This window comes from Chelonia mydas, chromosome 8 (genome assembly GCF_015237465.2).
Source record: "Chelonia mydas isolate rCheMyd1 chromosome 8, rCheMyd1.pri.v2, whole genome shotgun sequence".
Taxonomy (NCBI): domain Eukaryota; kingdom Metazoa; phylum Chordata; order Testudines; family Cheloniidae; genus Chelonia; species Chelonia mydas.
The window spans coordinates 41,055,302-41,077,391 of record NC_057854.1 but is presented as its reverse complement, the minus strand read 5'-3'; the positions used below and the strand labels follow the sequence as shown (position 1 = coordinate 41,077,391).

The following is a 22,090-nucleotide window of genomic DNA, read 5'->3' as shown; positions in this document are numbered from 1 at the left end:
TCAGCCAGTGACTGGAATGAGACCAAAGACTCACTCCATTTGTGACCTCAGACAGTGACAAGTTTCCTATGATGAAATGCTAAGGAAATGTCCCCCACCCCCTCCTCCTGGGCCCCCTTGACAAGATAGGTCTCTAGGTGAGGATGCCACCAAGGGCAGGCCGCAATGAGCACAGGGTTCCCTGCATGGCTATCCCAGGGTCTCTGAATCCTATGGAGTTGCCCTGGGCAGTGGGTGTTGCCAGTCTGTGCTGGTGTCGAGCTCACCTGGGACTCTGTTGCTGCCATGCAGGTGCACTGCAACAACATGTTTGCCAAGGGGGTGAAGATCTTCAAGGAGGTTCAGTGCTATTTCCGCTCCGATGCCAATGAATGGGAGCCCAACACCATCTCCTCAGTGCTGGTGCTGGATGACGTCAACCCCAGTGCGCGGTTCGTCACTGTGCCCTTGCTTCATCGCATGGCCAGCGCCATCAAGTGCCAGTATTACTTTGCTGACACCTGGATGATGTTCAGTGAGATTACATTCCAGTCAGGTACTGGCAAAAGGCGGGAGGATGGGGGACCTGGAAGCCACAGCATCCATGTCAGGGAGCAAGGGAGGCTTAGGTCCAGGGAGTACCAAGCGATGTGCCATTTGTTCTGGACCATAGAAATGTAGGAACTGCCAGACTGGATCACACCTCAGGTGCTTCTAATCTAGTCTCCTGTACCTGACAGTAGCCAGAAAAGCTGCTGAAGGGGAAGGTATGAGAACCCTGTAGTAGCTGATGGGGGATAATGTGCACCCACATTAGGGCTCATCCTGGTCACTAACAGACAGGCTTAAGCCCAGAAGCAGGAGGTTCAGTGTCCCTTCCCAAATGTTTATAATTAATTATGGTAATTCTGCATATTTTTGATAGCCATATAAATATCCAGTCTCTCTTTCTGAATCTTGTTAAATTTTTTTTGCCCCAACGATTTCCTGTGGCAGTGAGTTCCACAATCTAATCATGTGGTGTGTGGGGGGGTGTATTTCCTTTTATTGGCTTGGAATTTCTCACCTTTCAATTCCATGGGATATCCACTTGTTCCTGTGTTACAAGGCAGTGAGAAGAGTAGTTTCCTATTTACCCAAGGAAAGTGGGTACTGGGACTACTGTGGTACCAGTAGCTATAGCATTCATCCTGTGGAGGAACAGGGTTTTGAGGAGAGCAGCACCATGCAGTGGGAATCCCCTAATGGTGGGTTTGTGCTTGGTGGCTTTAGAATTCAGACTTGGCTGAGTTGTGGTAACCTGGGCTGGAGAGGGCTAGGAACCTTTGCAGGGCCAGGTAGAGTCGAGCAGGTGCTCTGTGACATGAACTAAGTGCCACAGGTAAAAATCCATTCTGCCCTCAAACAGCTATCACAGACATGTGAGCGTCACTGACTTGTCCTCAATTCTGTTTCTTAGATGCAGCCATGTACAACAACTCTGGAGCCCCTCCTGAGTCACCCATAGCACCCACCACTTACGGTACGTGGTATGTGGACATTCTGTGTGCTCAAGAGCCTGGTCCCCATCAGGTCTGCAGAGGTGGCTCCTTCCTGCGAGGAAGGATTGGCCACTGGATGAAAAGCAGCCCTCCTATAGACCCCCTGAATTCCTGAAACACATGCCACCCTATTAGAATAAGGGCACCAGAAACCACCTCCAGTCTGAGAGTAACAGCTGCTGCAGTACCCAGAGATTACTCCAATATGGCAAAGCGCTACTTCATGATGACATGGGCATAGAAACACCTCTCACATGATTACGTGGCCTGTGAGTGCCTGGTGTCTGTCTAGATGTGTATGATGTCATCCATTGCCATGGGATCGAAATGCCTTCCATGGCCAGGGCTCCATGTAGTCCATAAGTCCACAGATGCAAAATGTATAGTGCAGCGAGCCTCGTACTGTGGACCAGTCCTCCTAAGTCTAAGATTCAGTGGGGAAAAAAAATGTTTCCATCCCTAATGGTTGTGAAGGTAACCTTCCAGGCCCAAACCAAGCAATGTCTTCCTGAGTCTGCAGGCATCTTGAAACAATAGCTTGGAGAGGTGTGAACTGCCCTAGTCACTTCAATGGGGTTTTAACACAACATCGTTTAGTCTTTCATGGCTGATCATTTTATCAGAACCATCCAGCTAATGTGATTGTTTCACAATCACAAATTGCTTAAACCTCCAGCTACAGCAGATTGGAAATTTTCCGATGGACTCATTTTTCTATCAGAACTTTTCAAGTTTGAGGAAATTTCATTTAGAAAAAGTTTAGAAAATTTTCAACATTTTAATTTCAAAAAGACTTATTTCAAATTTTTATAATGCATTGTATTATATCATATTAATTAACATAGGAAATACCAGTTACCAAACAAATTACAAAAACAATATCCATTTTATAATATTAATGATATCACACATTGTGAGAGAGCAAAGGTGGGTGAGGTAATATCTGCTGTTGGACCAACTTCTGAAGAGCCTACCATTTGGTCTTGGCCAAGTAAGATCTAAGTTGGTCCAATTAAAAGATATTCTTCAAGTGATGGTCGCTGTATGTATTCCAAATGTGGGTGCACATGTGCGCCATGCACTGGAGTTGGAAGGTTTTCTTAGTAGTGTTAGCTGTGAGCATGAGGGGGTCAACAGAGGGTATAATAGGCCATGTGGGTCGATGCCTCTCCAGTTCCCTCTTACCACTGCATGGCCTGAGTTGGAACCCCTGTTCCTGTGCACTCTTAGCTTGCTAAGAGAGTGATCTACTTTCCATTCCTGTATATAGTTGTACATAGCTGTATTTAGTGTTTCATAGTTGTTCTTCATAGATAATTGTTAGTGTAGATTCTCCCCCCACCTTTGGAGAACCTCCCCTTGGGACTATGGCCTGGATTCCAGGCTTTGAGAACTGTGCCTCTTGCCCGTGCTTATTTTCTGTGAGCAATGAGCACCAGTGTTGCCTGTACTGCCTCAGCAAGAAGGCCCACCTCACAGCCCGCTGTTCGATTTGTAAGTCTTTTCCACCCTGAACGCAGAAGGCATGAGAGCTTTGCCTCAGGAAGTTCTCAATGGATGCAGTCATGTGCCCAAGGGCACACTCATATCTGGAACCACCAGTATAGAGACTGTCACTGGCGGTGAGCTCCCCTCCAAGTACCTCCCAGGCCCTGGATCTGTCAGTACCAAAGGCGACGGAAAAGCCCCGCCATGAGGGTAAAAAGCATGGACATGGGCATAAGAGCAGATCCCCAGCCCTGACCACTCATAAGTGCAGCTTTTCCTCCCCAGGCCAGATAGAGTGAGAGGTCACATGCGAATCCCACCTGCCCAGCACCCAACCTGCCCCACGTTGAGGGCAAGGCAAAACACAAACCAGATCCAGTGATACCCTCGCTGGCACATGCACCGCCCGTCCCTTCAGTGTCTGGGAGCCCCTCAGATTGACTGGCACTGCGGACAATGCCTGGGTCCTCAGGCATGCCCAGAGGGGCGTCATGCACTCCTGGATGCTTGGAGCTGCTCCTCTTGATGAAGGAGCTGCTCCTCCCGCACCCACATTCTCCACTCCTTTCCAGACCTCCAACCACCACCGTACTCCCCTCTCTGGTGGACGAGCCTTTGTTGCTGCTACTGGAGAAGCACATTGTAACGATGCAGCCTCTGGCAGGACACTGAGAGTATCCATTCAGGACAAATTGCTTAGAACAGGGCAGTTACAGTCGAAGACTGGGGGACCTTTGCACACCAATCCACCCAAACAGAGAGGACTCCGGTTTTACTCTACTGGCTAACCAGAAGTCATATAAGCAATTCCCTCAGTTTCATAGAATATCAGGGTTGGAAGGGACCTCAGGAGGTCATCTAGTCCAACCCCCTGCTCAACACAGGACCAATCCCCAACTAAATCATCCCAGCCAGGGCTTTGTCAAGCCTGATCTTAAAAACTTCAAAGAAAGGACATTCCACCGCCTCCCTAGGTAACCCATTCCAGTGCTTCACCAACCTCCTAGTGAAAAAGTTTTTCCTAATATCCAACCTAAACCTCCCCCACTGCAACTTGAGACCATTACTGCTCATTCTGTCATCTGCTACCATTGAAAACAGTCTAGATCCATCCTCTTTGGAACCCCCTTTCAGGTAGTTGAAAGCAGCTATCCAATCCCCCCACATTCTTCTCTTCCCCAGACTAAACAATCCCAATTCCCTCAGCCTCTCCTCATAAGTCATGTGTTCCAGTCTCCTAATCATTTTTGTTGCTCTCCGCTGGATGCTTTCCAATTTTTCCACATCTTTCTTGTGGTGTGGGGCCCAAAACTGGACACAGTACTCCAGATGAGGCCTCACCAACCTCAAATAGAGGGGAACGATCACGTCCCTCGATTTGCTGGCAATGCCCCTACTTAAACAGCCCAATATGCCATTGGCCTTCTTGGCAACAAGGGCACACTGTTGACTCATATCCAGCTTTTCATCCACTGTAACTCCTTTTCCGCAGAACTGCTGTCGAGCCATTCGGTCCCTAGTCTGTAGCGGTGCATGGGATTCTTCTGTCCTAAGTGCAGGACTCTGCACTTGTCCTTGTTGAACCTCATCAGATTTCTTTTGGCCCAATCCTCCAATTTGTCTAGGGCCCTCTGTATCCTGTCCCTACCCTCCAGCGTATCTACCTCTCCTCCCAGTTAGGTGTCATCTGCAAACTTGCTGAGGGTGCAATCCACACCATCCTCCAGATTATTAATGAAGATATTGAACAAAACCGGCCCCAGGACTGACATTTGGGGCACTCCACTTGATACTGGCTGCCAACTAGACATGGAGCCATTGATCACTACCCGTTGAGCCCGACAATCTGGCCAACTTTCTACCCACCTTATAGTGCATTCATCCAGCCCATTATACTTTAACTTGCTGGCAAGAATACTGTCGGAGACTGTGTCAAAAGCTTTGCTGAAGTCAAGGAATAAGATGTCCACTGCTTTCCCCTCATCCACGGAGCCAGTTATCTTGTCAAAGAAGGCAATTAGATTAGTCAGGCATGACTTGCCCTTGGTGAATCCATGCTGACTGTTCCTGATCACTTTCCTCTCCTCTAAGTGCTTCAGAATTGATTCCTTGAGGACCTGCTCCATGATTTTTCTAGGGACTGAGGTGAGGCTGACTGGCCTGTAGTTCCCAGGATCCTCGTCCTTCCCTTTTTTAAAGATGGGCACTGCATTAGCCTTTTTCCAGTCGTCCGGGACCTCCCCCGATCACCATGAGTTTTCAACGATAATGGCCAATGGCTCAGCAATCACATCCGCCAACTCCTTTAGCACTCTTGGATGCAGCGCATCTGGCCTCATGGACTTGTGCTTGTCCAGCTTTTCTAAATAGTCCCGAACCACTTCTTTCTCCACAGAGGGCTGGTCACCTCCTCCCCATGCTGTGCTGCCCAGTGCAGTAGTCTGGGAGCTGACCTTGTTCGTGAAGACAGAGGCAAAAAAAGCATTGAGTCCATTAGCTTTTTCCACATCCTCTGTCTCTAGGTTGCCTCCCTCATTCAGTAAGGGGCCCACACTTTCCTTGACTTTCTTCTTGTTGCTAACATACCTGAAGAAACCCTTCTTGTTACTCTTAACATTTCTTGCTAGCTGCAACTCCAGGTGTGATTTGGCCTTCCTGATTTCACTCCTGCATGCCCAAGCAATATTTTTATACTCTTCCCTGGTCATTTGTCCAATCTTCCACTTCTTGTAAGCGTCTTTTTTGTGTTTAAGATCAGCAAGGATTTCACTGTTAAGCCAAGCTGGTCGCCTGCCATATTTCCTATTCTTTCTACACATCGGGATGGTTTGTCCCTGTAACCTCAACAAGGATTCTTTAAAATACAGCCAGCTCTCCTGGACTCCTTTTCCCCCTCATGTTATTCTTCCAGGGGATCCTGCCCATCAGTTCCTTGAGGGAGTCAAAGTCTGCTTTTCTGAAGTCCAGGGTCCGCATTCTGCTGCTCTCCTTTCTTCCTTGTGTCAGGATCCTGAACTCGACCATCTCATGGTCACTGCCTCCCAGGTTCCCATCCACTTTTGCTTCCCCTACTAATTCTTTCTTTCCCAGTATCACCACCAGCACCACTCCTTAGGGGGATGATTGGTTATGAAAACCAATACCCCAGTAAACTGAAGGGGGGGGGAAAGGTTCTCCTGATCCCAAAGGTCCAAGCCTTTGACCCAGCTCAATATACCAGTCAGAGCTTACCCACAAATCACGCTGTTGCCAATCCTTTAGAATCTCAAATCTAAAGGTTTATTCATAAAAAGAAAGAAATATAGATGAGAGTTAAAACTGGTTAAATGGAATCAATTACATACAGTAATGGCAAAGTTCTTCGTTCAGGCTTGTAGCAGTGATGGAATAAACTGCAGGTTCAAATCAAGTCTCTGGAGTACATCCACAGCTGGGATGGGTCATTCAGTCCTTTCTTCAGAGCTTCAGTTTGTAGCAAAGTTCCTCCAGAGGTAAGAAGCAGGATTGAAGACAAAATGGAGATGATGCAGCTGCCTTTTATAGTCCTTTTGCCCTGTGGTTTGTGCTTCCTTTGTTCCAAACACAAGCTACCCAGCACTTTATAGGAAAAACCTCAGAGTTCTGTCCATAGGCATGTCCCTGCATCCCTGGCTGAGTCCCAAGGTGTCTCTGCCTTCTCTCAATGGGTCAGTTGTATAGCTGATGGGCCTTAATAGGCCATCAAGCAGGCTAGGCAGTGCTGATGCCAAATTGTCTGGGGTGTCACCCAGAAGCACAGCACAAGTTTGAAATACAGAGAGTGTAGAGCCAGTACTTTAAATACAAAATGATACATGCATTCAGATAACATCATCATAACCAGTAAATCATAGACACCTTACTTGTCATAGACACCTTACTTGACCTCCTTTGTACACGATTTGGTGCCACTATAGGACCTTGGTTGCAACAACGATCTATTGGGTCACAGTTCATATTAATAACGTCACACACACCCCATTGGTGCATCACAGGCCTCCGGTACCCATGGTCCCCCCTGTTGCTGGAACCATCTTTGGAGTCCGAGGGCCTCTCAGAGTCAGAACCCTCGTTCTTGCTTATACCCCATCCGAGCCCAGAATCACGACCCAGACTGCCGTACCCCCTGGCTTATGATCCCCCTGCGGAGGCCTGGTACCGTTAGCCATGACACCCACTTATGCCCAGGGACCCTTTGTTTTGGCCATACTGGGTGCCCTGGGATCTCTACTGAGGATGGCGCCGTTGGTTTATGAGGAGCAGGAAGATGTAGAACCAGTACTGCTGGTCCACACTGCTGCTGCTTCCTCATTGCACAAGGCACTTATTCTCCCGGATTGATGACCAATACCAGGACTTGCTCGGGACGATTTTACCCCCTTCCCCCCCTCCCCAACTCTCTTGTGCAGCAGCAGCGTGGGCACGACAGCACCTACAAAAACCTACTCCCCCGGACAAAGCAGCAGGAAAATCAACTCCGCAGTGGGACTGGAGTTCTGCATTGCCAATTATCAGGCTCTGCTAGCCAAATAGGACTTCAGCTGTAATAGGCTAGCAGAGTTCAAGGACAAGCTGCCACCATACCAACAGCAGCAATTCCAGGCCTGGTGGACAAGGGGTGACTGGTGTACAAAGGGCCTCTAGGCCACTGTGGATGTGGCCAACATGTCCTCTCACTCTCTGACGACTGGCCGCAACTGTCCGGATTCCTCAGGGAGGCCCAAAACACTACTGAGGACCTCCCCTTTGAGGAGCACAAACTAGTCACTGACCAGATTGATGGTTCCCTGCATTCCCTGAAGGACTCTCGGGCCACACTCAGGTCCCTTGGCATTTACATCCCAGTCCCAAGATGCAGGCAGCTGCAGCAACCGTTCCATCCCTGACCACCCTCCCCCTACCTGCCCTATTACCAGTGCCAGCAGGTGGCACCACATAGACAGCACCGCACACAACACTCCCCGCCTCCACCACAACCACCACCTTGACCCCATACAAGCAGCAGTCAAAACAGCAGTTTTGACATGCAGGTCAAGAACTGCGAACCTCCCCCCGATGCCTTCCACAGTGCCCAATATTATCTTTGGGGACTGTCTTGCTCTGTTCTCCCACAACTGATGCAAAATCACCATGGACAGTCAGGTACTGGAGATTATCCATCATGGATACTCCCATAGAATTCCTCTTGTTTTCCCCCTCATCGCTCCCCAGCCCAGACTTCCCCTGGGAACCCATCCTCCAACAACAAGTGGATGCTCTGCTCCTCAAGGGGGCCATAGAACTTACTGCCATCACCAACCACTGAGTACCATATCCATACCTATCATTCTCGATTACCTCCTTGGGCTCAAAATGATGAGCCTTGCCCTCAGCTCTACACGGGTCCACCTGTCAGCACTTAATGTCTTTCTCCCTCTGTGGATGGCACCTCTGTTATGTACCCCTCTACTGTCCATTTCATGAAGGGTCTCCTCAATACCTTCCTGCCAGTACTCCAGCCCACACCTACATGGGACCTCAGTCTCGTTTTGTCCGTCCTCACAAATGGCAATGTGCTCCCTCTCCCATCTCTCCATGAAGGTGATGTTTCTAGTGGCCATTACCTCAGCTAGATGAGTCAGTGAACTGGCAGCCATGATGGCTAACTGCCCCCCTTACACTGTATTCCAGAAGGATAAAGTGTCCTTATGGCTTCACCCTAAGTTCCTCCCAAAGGTGGTGGTGGAGTTCCACCTCAATCAGGCCGTCCACATCCTTGTCTTCTGTCCCAAGCCACTCTCTCCCATGCGGACAGGATCCTGCACTCCCTCGACATCCACTGTGCAGTAGCATTCTATCTCAATAGGGACTTCCGCCTTTCAAGCATCAATGAAACTGTTTGTGGCCATCGCTGACCAGTCCAAGGGCCAAGCCCTTGCCTCTAAGAAATCTCCAAATGGGTCTCCATGCAGCATTCACGGATGCACCTGCTTGATAGAGTTACAACGCACTCTGTGTGAACACAAGCAACCACATCAACCTGCCTAGTGGACATCTTGTGGCAAGACATTTCTTGTAGTGACATGGCGCTCTGTACACACGTTCACATCCCACTGTGCCATCACTCAAAGGGTGGCTGAGGACACCGCAGTGGGCCGTACTGTACTACAGGCTGCATTTCCTCTCTTCCTTGCACCCACCTCCACACTGATCACTACTCCTCCACAGTTGGAATACATATAGGGACCATCGCTCAAAGAAGAGGAGGTTACTTACCTGTAATTGGAGGTTCTTTGGGATGTGCGGTCCCAATTTGTATTCCAATACCCCCCCTCCATCCCCTCTGCTGTGGACTGGACTACTCAGAGCTAATAGGGTCACTGGAGGGGCGTCGACCTGCATGGCCTCTTAGACCCTCGTCTGTGAGCACAAAGAGATGCACGATGAACATGTGGGTCAATGGACACTGCTAAGAAAAGCTTCCAGCTCTGGTGCATGGCGCGCATGCACAACCACATTTGGAATACAGATAGGGACCGCACATCTCGAAGAACCTCCATTTACATGTAAGTAACCTCCTCTTATCTCATCCCTTTGTCTCTCTCATTTCCTGGGACTAACACAGCTGCTACAACAATATTGCAAATGACCTATTATGACATGGCATCATAATAGTCAAAACATTTTCAACTTTTCTACTCTTTATATATAATCTCATTTCAACTTCTGTTTATAATTTTTTTTTGAATGTCAAATTTTCCTGCAGAACAGAAGTTCTGGGTTTCAAACCATTCTGCTTCCAGCTCTTCTTCAGACACCCTCTGCGCTGCAGTTATGTGGTGTTAATGCAGTGGCACGTTGAACAATAAAGATGTGGGAGCAGTCTGAAGCAACGAATGTAATATCAACACGAATAGCACAGGGGATAATGGCACAGTCATTGCAGTTATTTCCATAGTCAGTTCATTAATTGCCTCCCTTTTCGTTAAAATGAAGCTTTCACAGACTTTCTAGTCTGTTATGTCAGGATGTTACAGAGTCCAGGGTTGTGGCTGCAAAATGAAGAGCAGTGTGTACCCTGGGCTTTGACCATGTGAGAGAGTCACATGAATGTGGTGATGGGGAGTCTTGAATTGTTAGTTACAGTCTCGCAATCCTGCGTGTCCCAGGCTCCATGGCCACAGAAGGAATGAGCAGCACTAGTGCAGCAGGGGCCAGCACAGAAGTGCCTCCCAGAGGGCAGGACTCTCTCTGGCCCTATGCATCCCTGCACTCACATCCCCAGTCAATGTACAGGGCGGAGAGCAGGCTCCACCCAGCTGTGCCTCCTGTTGCACAGAGGGATGGAAAATGGACAAAGCATTGGCGGTAACCCCCAGGATGCTGGCCAACAGAGCTGTGCTGCTGTTGTCTGCTCCTGGCAAGGATAGGCTGGCAAACAGGGAACCAAGGACGCAGTGAAGTGCAGAGTACTTTGGAGTGGTGCAGTTATGCACTGCTTCTGGCTGTGGACAGAGGTAAACTCATCATTGCCCCTGTAGGGATGGTGAGCCCGGAAGTAACAGCCGAATAGACTTGCCAGTGACTGAGATCTATGTTTCCAATGAGAACCCAAGTTAAACCCAGCCTCCCAACATCACCGATTTCTGCTCTCTCCTGTCTGCTGACAGATCCAACCCTCAAGGTGGATGACAGCAACACACGCATCCTGATTGGCTGCCTGGTGGCAATCATCTTCATCCTGGTGGCCATCATTGTCATCATCCTGTGGAGGCAGTTCTGGCAAAAGATGCTGGAGAAGGTGAGCAGATCCTGGAGGCTTCTTTGTAAGGGCTCTGCCAGTACTAGGTTCAGTCTTGCGGCTGCACATCAGCCCCTCTGGTGACGACAGCACAGCCCTGACAGTAATGGAGTTTGTTCAGGGTGAGGCCTAGCTGGGGATGTGCACCACATGCATCCCCCCTGAAGCTCACAGTCAAGCGCATGGACCTGCTTGTGCAGACTGATTTCATCTAGCCACTGAGGGTGCTTCTGCACTGGAATAAAAGACCCATGACATGGCCACAGCTGGCCCAGATCAGCTGACTTGGGCTTGCAGGACACGGGGTTCATGGCTGTAAAATTGTTGTGTAGACATTCAGGCTTGGGCTGGGGCCTGGGCCCTGGGCGCCTCCCTCCTCGTGGGGTCCCCTGGCAGCTCCCTCCTCCTCTCCCCTTCCCCCCGCCCCATGGTTCAGGGGACTGTTCCCCAGCTGCCCCTGGATTCGGCAGCCCTGCCTGGTTAACAGGAAGGTTAACCAGGCAGGGCTGCCAAACAGGACCTTTTGGCCCACATGATTTGTCTTGCTGCTTTGGTCCACTGTTTGTCCAGAGTGAGGAATGTCCTTTGCTGTGTCCCTGTACTTTCTCCTTCTGCGTCCCCATCTCTCAGGCGTCTCGTCGGATGCTGGATGATGAAATGACCGTCAGCCTCTCCTTGCCTAGCGAATCCAGTATGTTCAACCACAACCACTCCTCCTCGTCCAGTGAGCAGGAGTCCAACTCCACCTATGACCGTATCTTCCCCCTGGGCCCAGACTACCAGGAGCCCTCGCGGTTGATCCGCAAACTGCCAGAGTTTGCCCCAGGAGACGAAGAGGCAGGTGAGAATTAACAAGCAAGTTCTATGGCTAACACAGCCTTGTTTGAGCAAACAATGAGCAGCAGAGTGCTCCTGCAATACCCTGCTATGCCTGCTCCGGAGGCATTCAGTCGGGGGTAGTAGTGGTATTCAGTCTCACTCCATCCTTGATCTGCTAGCAAGGAGCACGTGCTCACACTGACACTTGTGGTGGAGCCATTTTTAGGGTCATGTGTATAGTTGTATAAACAAAAAAGTTCCCTTGCAGAAAATGTGTATTTTTTTCTGTACAAACTCAAAAATTGAAAAATTTCAGCCAAAACATTTTGGCTTGAAAATACTGCTGTAGTGCCTCATGGGAGTTGTTGTTGAGTGTGCCTCCTCTATAGGGTGGTCTTTTTGGTTGGATTACATCAACAGTTTAGACAGAAACATTTCAACCAGGACTAGTCATGCATCCACTGGGAAATGGAGTGAAACCATTTCACATCACATGGGAATCGCATCACACGACAGCCATCCCAGTGGGAGTGACTTTAGACCAATACCAACCTGGGGTAAATTTGAACCAACAGCCTCGAGGTCCCAGTCCCCTATCCCAGTCCTAGGCCCAGTCTCCCTGAGCCATGTTAAGATGAGCTGTGTATTTTATTTCATTACAAAATTTGAATTTGCCCTTGCCATGTGCAGTCTGTTTTTAGTGAAATAAGTCTGTGACTAAGACAGTTCAGACTGCAAGTATTTCAACTTAATATGGAATTTGATATTTGTGCTGTGTTGGTTAGTTACCTGTTTATCAAAGATCTGGAAAAGTGAAGTGGCAAAATTGTGCAAATGATAAAATTATTTAATAGTAATACATAGCTCTTGGCTAGGACTTTCCATCTGGAGACCTCAAAGCATTTTACCAAGCAGTTCAGTATCATTCATTATCTTCATTTTACACTTGGGGAACTGAGGCACAGAGTAGGGCAGTGACTCTCCCAAGATCACCCAGCAGCAGAGCCAGGCATAGAACATGTTTCCTGCATCACAGTGTCCTGTCTGCTAGCCCACACTGCCCCTTTTCAGATTAGCCAGGACTGGAGGAGGAACTTCCCAGGGATTTAACCAGACTGGGGGAATGGGCAGCATGATGTCAGACTGAAATTTGATATTGACAAATGCAAAGTCAGTTGCATGGGAAGGAACAATTAGAACTGCTCCCAGCCATGGATTTGAAGAGTTTGCTGACGCCTTCTGAACACGGGGCACAAGTTCTGGATGAGGATGCTACTGGCTTCCCCTCTCTCCCCTTGTCACCCATGGAACCAATCATAACCAGACCTGGAAACTTGGAGTGAAGTTTCAGGGAGCTGAGAAGACTGTACAGGTCTCAGACCCCTTTAAGCTCCCTTAAAGCCTGGTCTGTCCTCACCTGGCATCTGGGAAAGCAGATGGCCCAGAGCATTCTCTATGTGACTTGGGCTCCAGGGGAAAAGTGCTGAGTATCTGAGGTGCTCTTGTGCTCTTTTCTTCCCAGGCTGCAGTGGAGTCCTCAAACCCGCCCAGCCAAGTGGCCCCGAGGGAGTCCCCCATTACGCGGAGGCTGACATTGTGAATCTGCAGGGGGTTACAGGCAGCAACACCTACTCTGTGCCTGCCATCACTATGGACCTGCTCTCTGGCAAGGATGTGGCTGTGGAAGAGTTCCCTAGGAAACTGCTAACCTTCAAGGAGAAGCTTGGAGAAGGCCAGTTTGGGGAGGTGAGTGTCTTGTCATGGGCTCTTACATTCTCTCCAAGTCCTGTCTGCTCCTTTGTGCAGTTGTTAGGATGGATCAGAGTCCTGCTGGAACACAGCCAATGACAACAGTGTTCTTCCACCACCAGAGAAAAATACACCCTGGTCCTGAAGGAGATAAAGGGATCTCTGGTGAGTCACCTGCTGTATGCAGGTAGCCTGCAGCAGAACCACTTTGGGGTGTGGTGGGGTTGTTTCTTGAAAGCTAAGCTGAATGAGCCTCGGTCAGTACCTGGGATGGGGGATCTCCAGGGCCCAGCTTGATGCTGCAGGAAGTGATGTATTGTTGTTCAAAAGGTGGTATTTGTCCCTGTAAGTAAGTGCTGAACAAATGCCCATGACTGTAAAATGTGCTGCCCAATTATTTCCTAGGTGCAGGATAAAGGGGTGTTGCCTTTGCCTTCTAATTATATCCCCAAAGTTCATTGTTTGTACCATGAGTCATGATAACCTCTGTAGCTTGCTCTCCAGTGTGCTGCCTTCCCGCTGACTTCACATCCCTCCCCTCCCCCCAACTTGGTATGTCAATGACTCCCATTGCATTAACCTACAATCCTTAAATTACATGTGGACCCACAGAGAGAGGTGAATAAACATCCTTTGGCAGAAAACTGTTAACTCTTCATGCTTTACACTGAGGGTATGTCTACAGTACGAAATTATTTCAAAAAAATTATTCTATTCGAATTTTTGGAAGCTATTTTATACATTCGATCTTCTGTGTCCCCACTAAAGCGCGTGAATTCGGCAGAGTGCGTCCACAGTACCAAGGCTAGCATCGAATGTCGGAGCGGTGCGCTGTGGGTAGCTATCCCACAGTCCCTGCCGCCACTGGAATTCTGGGTTAAACTCCCAGTGTATGTTGGGGCAAAAACATTCTCGCGGGTGTTTCTGGGTGTGCGTCATCAGAAAGCTACGGCAGACAATCGTTTCGCGCCTTTTTGGCGTGCAGACGCCATACTGCTTTCAGCAGGTGGTGCACCACTGCTCTCCTGCTACTATGATTCCACCTCTCATTTCCACTCATCTTCCTATATAATCTCTACTATCTACTCTTTCTCTTCCTCATCGAATGCTTCTGCTGCCAACTCTGCTCGGCCATCGTGAACCAAACAGCACAGCTTCTGCTGCCAACTCTGCTCTCCCGCTATTGCCACGCTTCCAAGCTTCTCCATGCTGTCTGTCCTGGGCTCCCACCTCCATGAAAGCTACAGAAGACAACCATTTTCAGCCTTTGTTCGGCTACAGTGAACTGAACAGCACAGCTTCCGCTGCCACTCTGCTCTCCTATGTTTCGCGCCCTTTTTCCAGGATTTCCCATGCAGGCGCCATAGCCATGGAGCCTGATCAGATCTCTGCTGCAGTTTTCACCATTGTAAATACCTCGCGCATTATCCAGCAGTATGTGCAAAACTGCAAAACCGGGCGAGGAAGCGACGACAACCCGATTATGTTAATGATGAGGACATGGCCACAAACGGCACGGGGCATGTGGCGATTGGGAGATCATGGTGGTGTTGGGCCATGTTCGTGCCGTGGAACGCCGATTCTGGGCCTGTGAAACAAGCACAGACTGGTGGGACCGCATAGTGTTGCAGGTATGGGATGATTTCCAGTGGCTGAGAAACTTTCATATGCATAGGGCCACTTTCATGAAACTTTGTGACTTGCTGTCCCCTGCCCAGAAGCACAAAGACATCAAAATGAGAGCAGCCCTCACAGTTGAGATGCGAGTGGCCATTGCCCTGTGGAAGCTTGCAATGCCCGACAGCTACCAGTCAGTCAGGAACCAGTTTGGAGTGGGCAAATCTACTGTGGGGGCTGCTGTGCTGCAAGTAGCCAATGCAATGATTGACCAGCTGCTATCAACGGTAGTGACTTTGGGAAATGTGCAGGTCATAGCGGATGGCTTTGCTGCAATGGGATTCCCTAACTGTGGTGGGGCCATAGACGGAACCCATATCCCTATCTTGGCACCGGAGCACCAAGCCGGCGAGTACATAAACCGCAAGGGTTACTTTTCAAAAGTGCTGCAAGCACTGGTGGATCACAAGGGACGTTTCACCGACATCAACGTGGGATGGCTGGGAAAGGTGCATGACGCTCGCATCTTCAGGAACTCTGGTCTGTTTGAACAGCTGCAGGAAGGGACTTACTTCCCAGACCAGAAAATTACTGTTGGGGATGTTGAAATGCCTATAGTTATTCTCAGGGACACAGCCTGCCCCTTAATGCCATGGCTCATGAAGCTGTACCCAGGCACCCTGGACAGTAGTAAGGAGCAGTTCAACTATAGGCTGAGCAAGTGCAGAATGGTGGTAGAATGTGCTTTTGGACTTTTAAAAGCTCTCTGGCTCTGTTTGCTGACTCAGTTAGGTCTCAGCACAACCAATATTCCAATTGTAATTGCTGCTTGTTGTGTGCTCCACAATATCTCTGAGAGTAAGGGGAGACATTTATGGCGGGGTGGGAGGTGGAGGCAACTCGCCTGGTGGCCAGTTTCACACAGCCAGACAACGGGGCAATTAGAAGAGCGCAGCAGGGCGTGCTGCACATCAGAGAAGCTTTGAAAGCCAGTTTCATGCCTGGCCAGGGTACAGTGTGACAGTTGTGTTTGTTTCTCTTAAAGTTACCCACACCCTATATATATACGAAAGGAAATAAAGTCACAATTGTTTAAAAACCATTCTTTATTATTTGTTGCACAACACATTGAGAGAAATCAGGAGCTAGATGTGGGAGGAGGGGTATTGGTTTAGGGGGGTGGAGGAGGAGGGAAGGACAAGTCCAGAAACCAAATCAAAATTTAGGATATGCCAGCTTTCTGCTGCTTGTGCAATCCTCTGGGGTTGACTGTGTGGGTCCCTGTAACCTCCCCCCCTCGTGTTATTGGGCGTCTGGGTGAGGAAGCTATGGAATTTGGGGAGGAGGGAGGGTGGTTATTCAGGGGCTGCAGCGGCAGTCTGTGGTCTTGCTGCCTTTCCCGCATTAGATCCACCATACAATGGAGCATGTCAGTTTGCTTCCCCATGAGCTTGACCATAGCATCCTGCCTGCTCTCATCGCGCATGTCCCTCCTCTCTTCGAATTCATGTAACGCTTTACGTGACTCATCCCAGACCAGGGGGATGAGGTGGACGAGGCTTTCTTCCGGTAACTAACGGAAGTTACTAGATCGAAGGCCCTGGTTCTCATGGGAGACTTCAATCACCCTGATATCTTCTGGGAGAGCAATACAGTGCTGCACAGACAATCCAGGAAGTTTTTGGAAAGTGACAATTTCCTGGTGCAAGTGCTGGAGGAACCAACTAGGGGCAGAGCTCTTCTTGACCTGCTGCTCACAAACCGGGAAGAATTAGTAGGGGAAGCGAAAGTGGATGGGAACCTGGGAGGCAGTGACTATGTGATGGTCGAGTTCAGGATCCTGACATAAAGGAAGAAAGGAGAGCAGCAGAATACGGACCCTGGACTTCAGAAAAGCAGACTTTGACTCCCTCAGGGAACTGATAGGCAGGATCCCGTGGGAGAATAACATGAGGGGGAAAGGAGTCCAGGAGAGCTGACTGTATTTTAAAGAAGCCTTATTGAGGTTACAGGGACAAACCATCCCGATGTGTAGAAAGAATAGGAAATATGGCAGGCGACCAGCTTGGCTTAACAGTGAAATCCTTGCTGATCCTAAACACAAAAAAGACGCTTACAAGAAGTGGAAGATTGGACAAATGACCAGGGAAGAGTATAAAAATATTGCTTGGGCATGCAGGAGTGAAATCAGGAAGGCCAAATCACACCTGGAGTTGCAGCTAGCAAGAGATGTTAAGAGTAACAAGAAGGGTTTCTTCAGGTATGTTAGCAACAAGAAGAAAGTCAAGGAAAGTGTGGGCCCCTCACTGAATGAGGGAGGCAACCTAGTGACAGAGGATGTGGAAAAAGCTAATGGACTCAATGCTTTTTTTGCCTCTGTCTTCACGAATAAGGTCAGCTCCCAGACTACTGCACTGGGCAGCACAGCATGGGGAGGAGGTGACCAGCCTTCTGTGGAGAAAGAAGTGGTTCGGGACTATTTAGAAAAGCTGGACGAGCACAAGTCCATGGGGCCGGATGTGCTGCATCCGAGAGTGCTAAAGGAGTTGGTGGATGTGATTGCAGAGCCATTGGCCATTATCGTTGAAAACTCATGGTGATCGGGGGAGGTCCCGGACGACTGGAAAAAGGCTAATGTAGTGCCCATCTTTAAAAAAGGGAAGAAGGAGGATCCTGGGAACTACAGGCCAGTCAGCCTCACCTCAGTCCCTGGAAAAATCATGGAGCAGGTCCTCAAGGAATCAATTCTGAAGCACTTAGAGGAGAGGAAAGTGATCAGGAACAGTCAGCATGGATTCACCAAGGGCAAGTCATGCCTGACTAATCTAATTGCCTTCTATGACGAGATAACTGGCTCTGTGGATGAGGGGAAAGCAGTGGACATCTTATTCCTTGACTTTAGCAAAGCTTTTGACACGGTCTCCCACAGTATTCTTGTCAGCTAGTTAAAGAAAAATGGGCTGGATGAATGGACTATAAGGTGGATAGAAAGCTGGCTAGATTGTTGGGCTCAACGGGTAGTGATCAATGGCTCCATGTCTAGTTGGCAGCCGGTATCAAGTGGAGTGCCCCAAATGTCGGTCCTGGGGCCGGTTTTGTTCAATATCTTCATTAATGATCTGGAGGATGGTGTGGATTGCACCCTCAGCAAGTTTGCAGATGACACCTAACTGGGAGGAGAGGTAGATACGCTGGAGGGTAGGGATAGGATACAGAGGGACCTAGACAAATTGGAGGATTGGGCCAAAAGAAATCTGATGAGGTTCAACAAGGACAAGTGCAGAGTCCTGCACATAGGACGGAAGAATCCCATGCTCTGCTACAGACTAGGGACCGAATGGCTCGGCAGCAGTTCTGCAGAAAAGGACCTAGGGGTTACAGCGGACAAGAAGCTGGATATAAGTCAACAGTGTGCCCTTGTTGTCAAGAAGGCCAATGGCATTTTGGGCTGTATAAGTAGGGGCATTGCCAGCAGATCGAGGGACGTGATCGTTCCCCTCTATTCGACATTGGTGAGGCCTCATCTGGAGTACTGTGTCCAGTTTTGGGCCCCACACTACAAGAAGCATGTGAAAAAATTGGAAAGCGTCCAGCAGAGGGCAACAAAAATGATTAGGGAACTGGAACACATGACTTATGAGGAGAGGCTGAGGGAACTGGGATTGTTTTGTCTGCGGAAAAGAAGAATGAGGGGGGATTTGATAGCTGCTTTCAACTACCTGAAAGGGGGTTCCAAAGAGGATGGATCTAGACTGTTCTCAGTGGTAGCAGATGACAGAACGAGAAGTAATGGTCTCATGTTGCAGTGGGGGAGGTTTAGATTGCTTATTAGGAAAAACTTTTTCACTAGGAGGGTGATGAAGCACGGGAATGCATTACCAAGGGAGGTGGTGGAATGTCCTTCCTTCGAAGTTTTTAAGGTCAGGCTTGACAAAGCCCTGTCTGGGATGATTTAGTTGCGGATTGGTCCTGCTTTGAGCAGGGGGTTGGACTAGATGACCTCCTGAGATCCCTTCCAACCCTGATATTCTATTATTCTATGACTCCGCAATTGTTTGCCTCCACTCATTCAACTGGGCCCTATCAGTGCAGGAGGACTACATGAGCTCGGCAAACATGTCGTCCCGAGTTCGTTTTTTCCGCCTTCTAATCTGGACCAGCCTCTGGGACAGAGTAGATAGGGGCTGCATTGAAACATTTGCACCTGCTGTGGGAGGAGAAAAAGGGAGGGTAGTATTTTAAAAGATACATTTTAGAGAACAAAGGGGACACTCTTTCTCAGTGAAACAGGCAATTCATAGTACACAGCACATGTTCTTTCTGTACAAGGTCGCATTTTGCCTCCAATACTGAAGTGCCTGCCACTTTGGTGTGAGTAAGCCACCACATGTGGCCAGGCAACAGAATTCATCTTGCAGGCAGCCTGCGGGCTCTCTGGGATGATCGCTTCACACAACACCTTCCCCCACAATACACACACCCACCCACCGCGGGGCTCCGATGAGGATCTGAGCTGGGATGAGCCCTTTAAACTAAACATGAACAGCCCAGCGCAGCTGGGTTTCCCCCCACTGCCCACCACATGGCTCCGATCAAGTTCTCAATCACCAGAAGTGCCTTCTCCAGGGTCATGGTCCGGGAGCATGCTTTGGGAGTAGGGGGAGGTTATTAGCTCCAGCGTTAAGAATAGTTCCTGGCTGGGGGGAAAACAGATTCCCCACTTGCTACCTGTGCACTGTCGTCCTCCTCCTCCTCCTCTTCATCCTCCAAAAACTCATTCTCCTCACTCCGTGCTATTCCCCCCTTTCAGGTGTCCACGGGCAGTGGTGGCGTAGTGGTGTCATCACCCCCCATAATTGCATGCTGCTCACGGTAGAAGCGGCATGTATGGGGCTGTGACCCAGAGTGCCCGTTTGCCTCCCTGGCATTTTGGTATGCTTGGCTGAGCTCCTTGATGTTTGTACGACACTGTTCTGTGTCCCTGGAGTAGCCTCTTTCCGTCATGGCCCTGGAGACTTTAGCATACGTATTTGTGTTTCTTTTTTTGGAACATAGTTCTGCCATAACAGATTCGTCTTCCCAACATGCAGTGAGATCCAGTACCTCCCGTTCGGACCATGCTGGAGCTTGTCTGTGAATCCGGGACTGCGTGATCTCTTGTGATGGTGGACTCTGCATGGTCGCCTGTGATGGTGGACTGTGCTGATGGTCACCTGTGCTGATGGTGACCAAACAGGAAATTCAAAAGTTCCCGGGGCTTTTACTGCCTACCTGACTAGTGCATCGGAGTTCAGAGTGTTGTCCAGAGCGGTCACAAGGGAGCATTCTGGGATAGCTCCCAGCGGCCAGTATTGTCGAATTGCGTCCACAGTACCTGTAACCCGGAACTGCGATCTCGATTTTAGCGCTACTCCATTTGTCGAGGTGGAGTACAGAAATTGGAGTAAAGAGCCCTTTAAATCGAAAAGTCTGGTTTGGTCGTGTGGACGGAATCAGTTTTATTTCGAGGTAACTCGCCTAATTCCAAAATAACCGCGTACTGTAGACCAGGCCTGAGAGACTAAAGAAGTGTAATCTAGTAGCATATCCAAGAGAAAGTGAGGCAGTGACATGACCAGTCTATAAGTACTGAGATGGGGAAGAGATTTCTGACAGCAGACAGCACTTTAGTTAACATAATGAGAACCCATAGTTCAAAGCAGAAGTTAGACAAATTCAAAGAAGAAATAAGACACACTGGAACAGTGAAAGGAATTAACCATTGGAACAACTTACCAAGAGTTGTGGTGGATTCTCCATCGCTGTGGCCCCCTGCCCAGTGGCTGGAGTTGGGAGGTACCCCTGACCGTGGTGCTACGAGCTGGGGGAACGGTCCCCCATGGCTTACACCGACTGGGAACTGCGGGTCCCCTCCCTTCACCGGCTGGGGCTGGGATCTCTGGGGTCCCTGCTGGAGGTGGCAACTGGGGAGCTCCGGTGATCCCCCACTGCCCGCAGGGGCTGGGGAGGTCTGGGAGCTGGGGAGGTCCAGGGGATTCCCCCCCCCCCCCCCGCTGCAGGGCTGTGAGCTGTGGTGGGTCCCCTGCTGTTCCAGCGGCTGGGCTGCTGAGGCCCCAATGTCACAGAAGTCATGGAAAGTCACAGAATCCGTGACTTCCACGACCTCCATAACATACTCCTAGCCTTAATTATAGACCATCAAATCAGGAAGAGGAAGTGGATGAGTCCTTTTACAAGCAGGTAACAAGATTAGCTAACACACATAACCTAGTATGGGGATTTTAACTTCCCTGATATCTATTGGAAGACTATTGCAGCAAAACATAGTATGTCCTGCAAATTCTTAGTGGGTAGGCGACAGCTTTCTGAAGAAACAATTAGGGGTCATCCATTTTTTATCTGATTTTGATGAACAGGGATGAATGAATTGCAAACATGAAGGGGGTTGGGAAGTTGGGAGGAAGTGATCATGATCTGATAGAATTCAAGATCCTATGGAAAGGAGGACATGAGAACATCAAAACAAGGACACCGGACTTCAAAAAAGTGGATTTCATCTGACTCAGAGAAATAGTCAGCAAGGTCCCATGGAAAGACCAATTAGGAAGAAAAGGAGTTGAAGGGGGTTGGCAGTTCTTAAAAGATGTAATACTAGTGGCTCAGCATCAAGCTATTCGGACAGAGGAAAGATAAGAGCCACAGGAAGCCAGTGTGGCTGCACAAGGAGTTTTTCAGCTGTCTAAAAACCAAAAGGGAAACATACAGGATATGTCAGGAGGGGCACGTCACCAAGGAAGTATACATGGGAATAGCACGAGCATGTAGGAGCAAAATCAGAAAAGCCAAGGCGAAGAATGAGTTACAGCTGGCAAAAAATGTTAGAGACAACAGGAAGAGGTTCTTCAAATATGTCAGACAAAAAAGAAAGATCAGGGATGGTGTTGGTCCCCGCTGCTCAATGGAGAACTTGAGCTGGTAACAGAAGATGATAGGAAGGCAGAGCTGCTCAACGCCTTCAGTTGTTTCTCAATTAATAACATGTGACTGGATGACTAGCAAATTTACCATAGACAATAAAGGGAAAGGGATGCAGATCAAG

General features: G+C 49.2%; 1 protein-coding gene across 1 annotated transcript in view; it reads left to right on the top strand.

Moving 5' to 3' along the window:
* Positions 1-22,090, top strand: part of DDR2 (discoidin domain receptor tyrosine kinase 2) — a 172,643-nt gene that overhangs the window by 112,245 nt on the left and 38,308 nt on the right. The window contains exons 8-12 of the mRNA XM_027818677.3: positions 292-535; positions 1,439-1,501; positions 10,676-10,806; positions 11,437-11,647; positions 13,148-13,371. Coding sequence (XP_027674478.1) covers positions 292-535; positions 1,439-1,501; positions 10,676-10,806; positions 11,437-11,647; positions 13,148-13,371 — 873 coding nt within the window. The remainder of the gene's footprint in view (positions 1-291; positions 536-1,438; positions 1,502-10,675; positions 10,807-11,436; positions 11,648-13,147; positions 13,372-22,090) is intronic.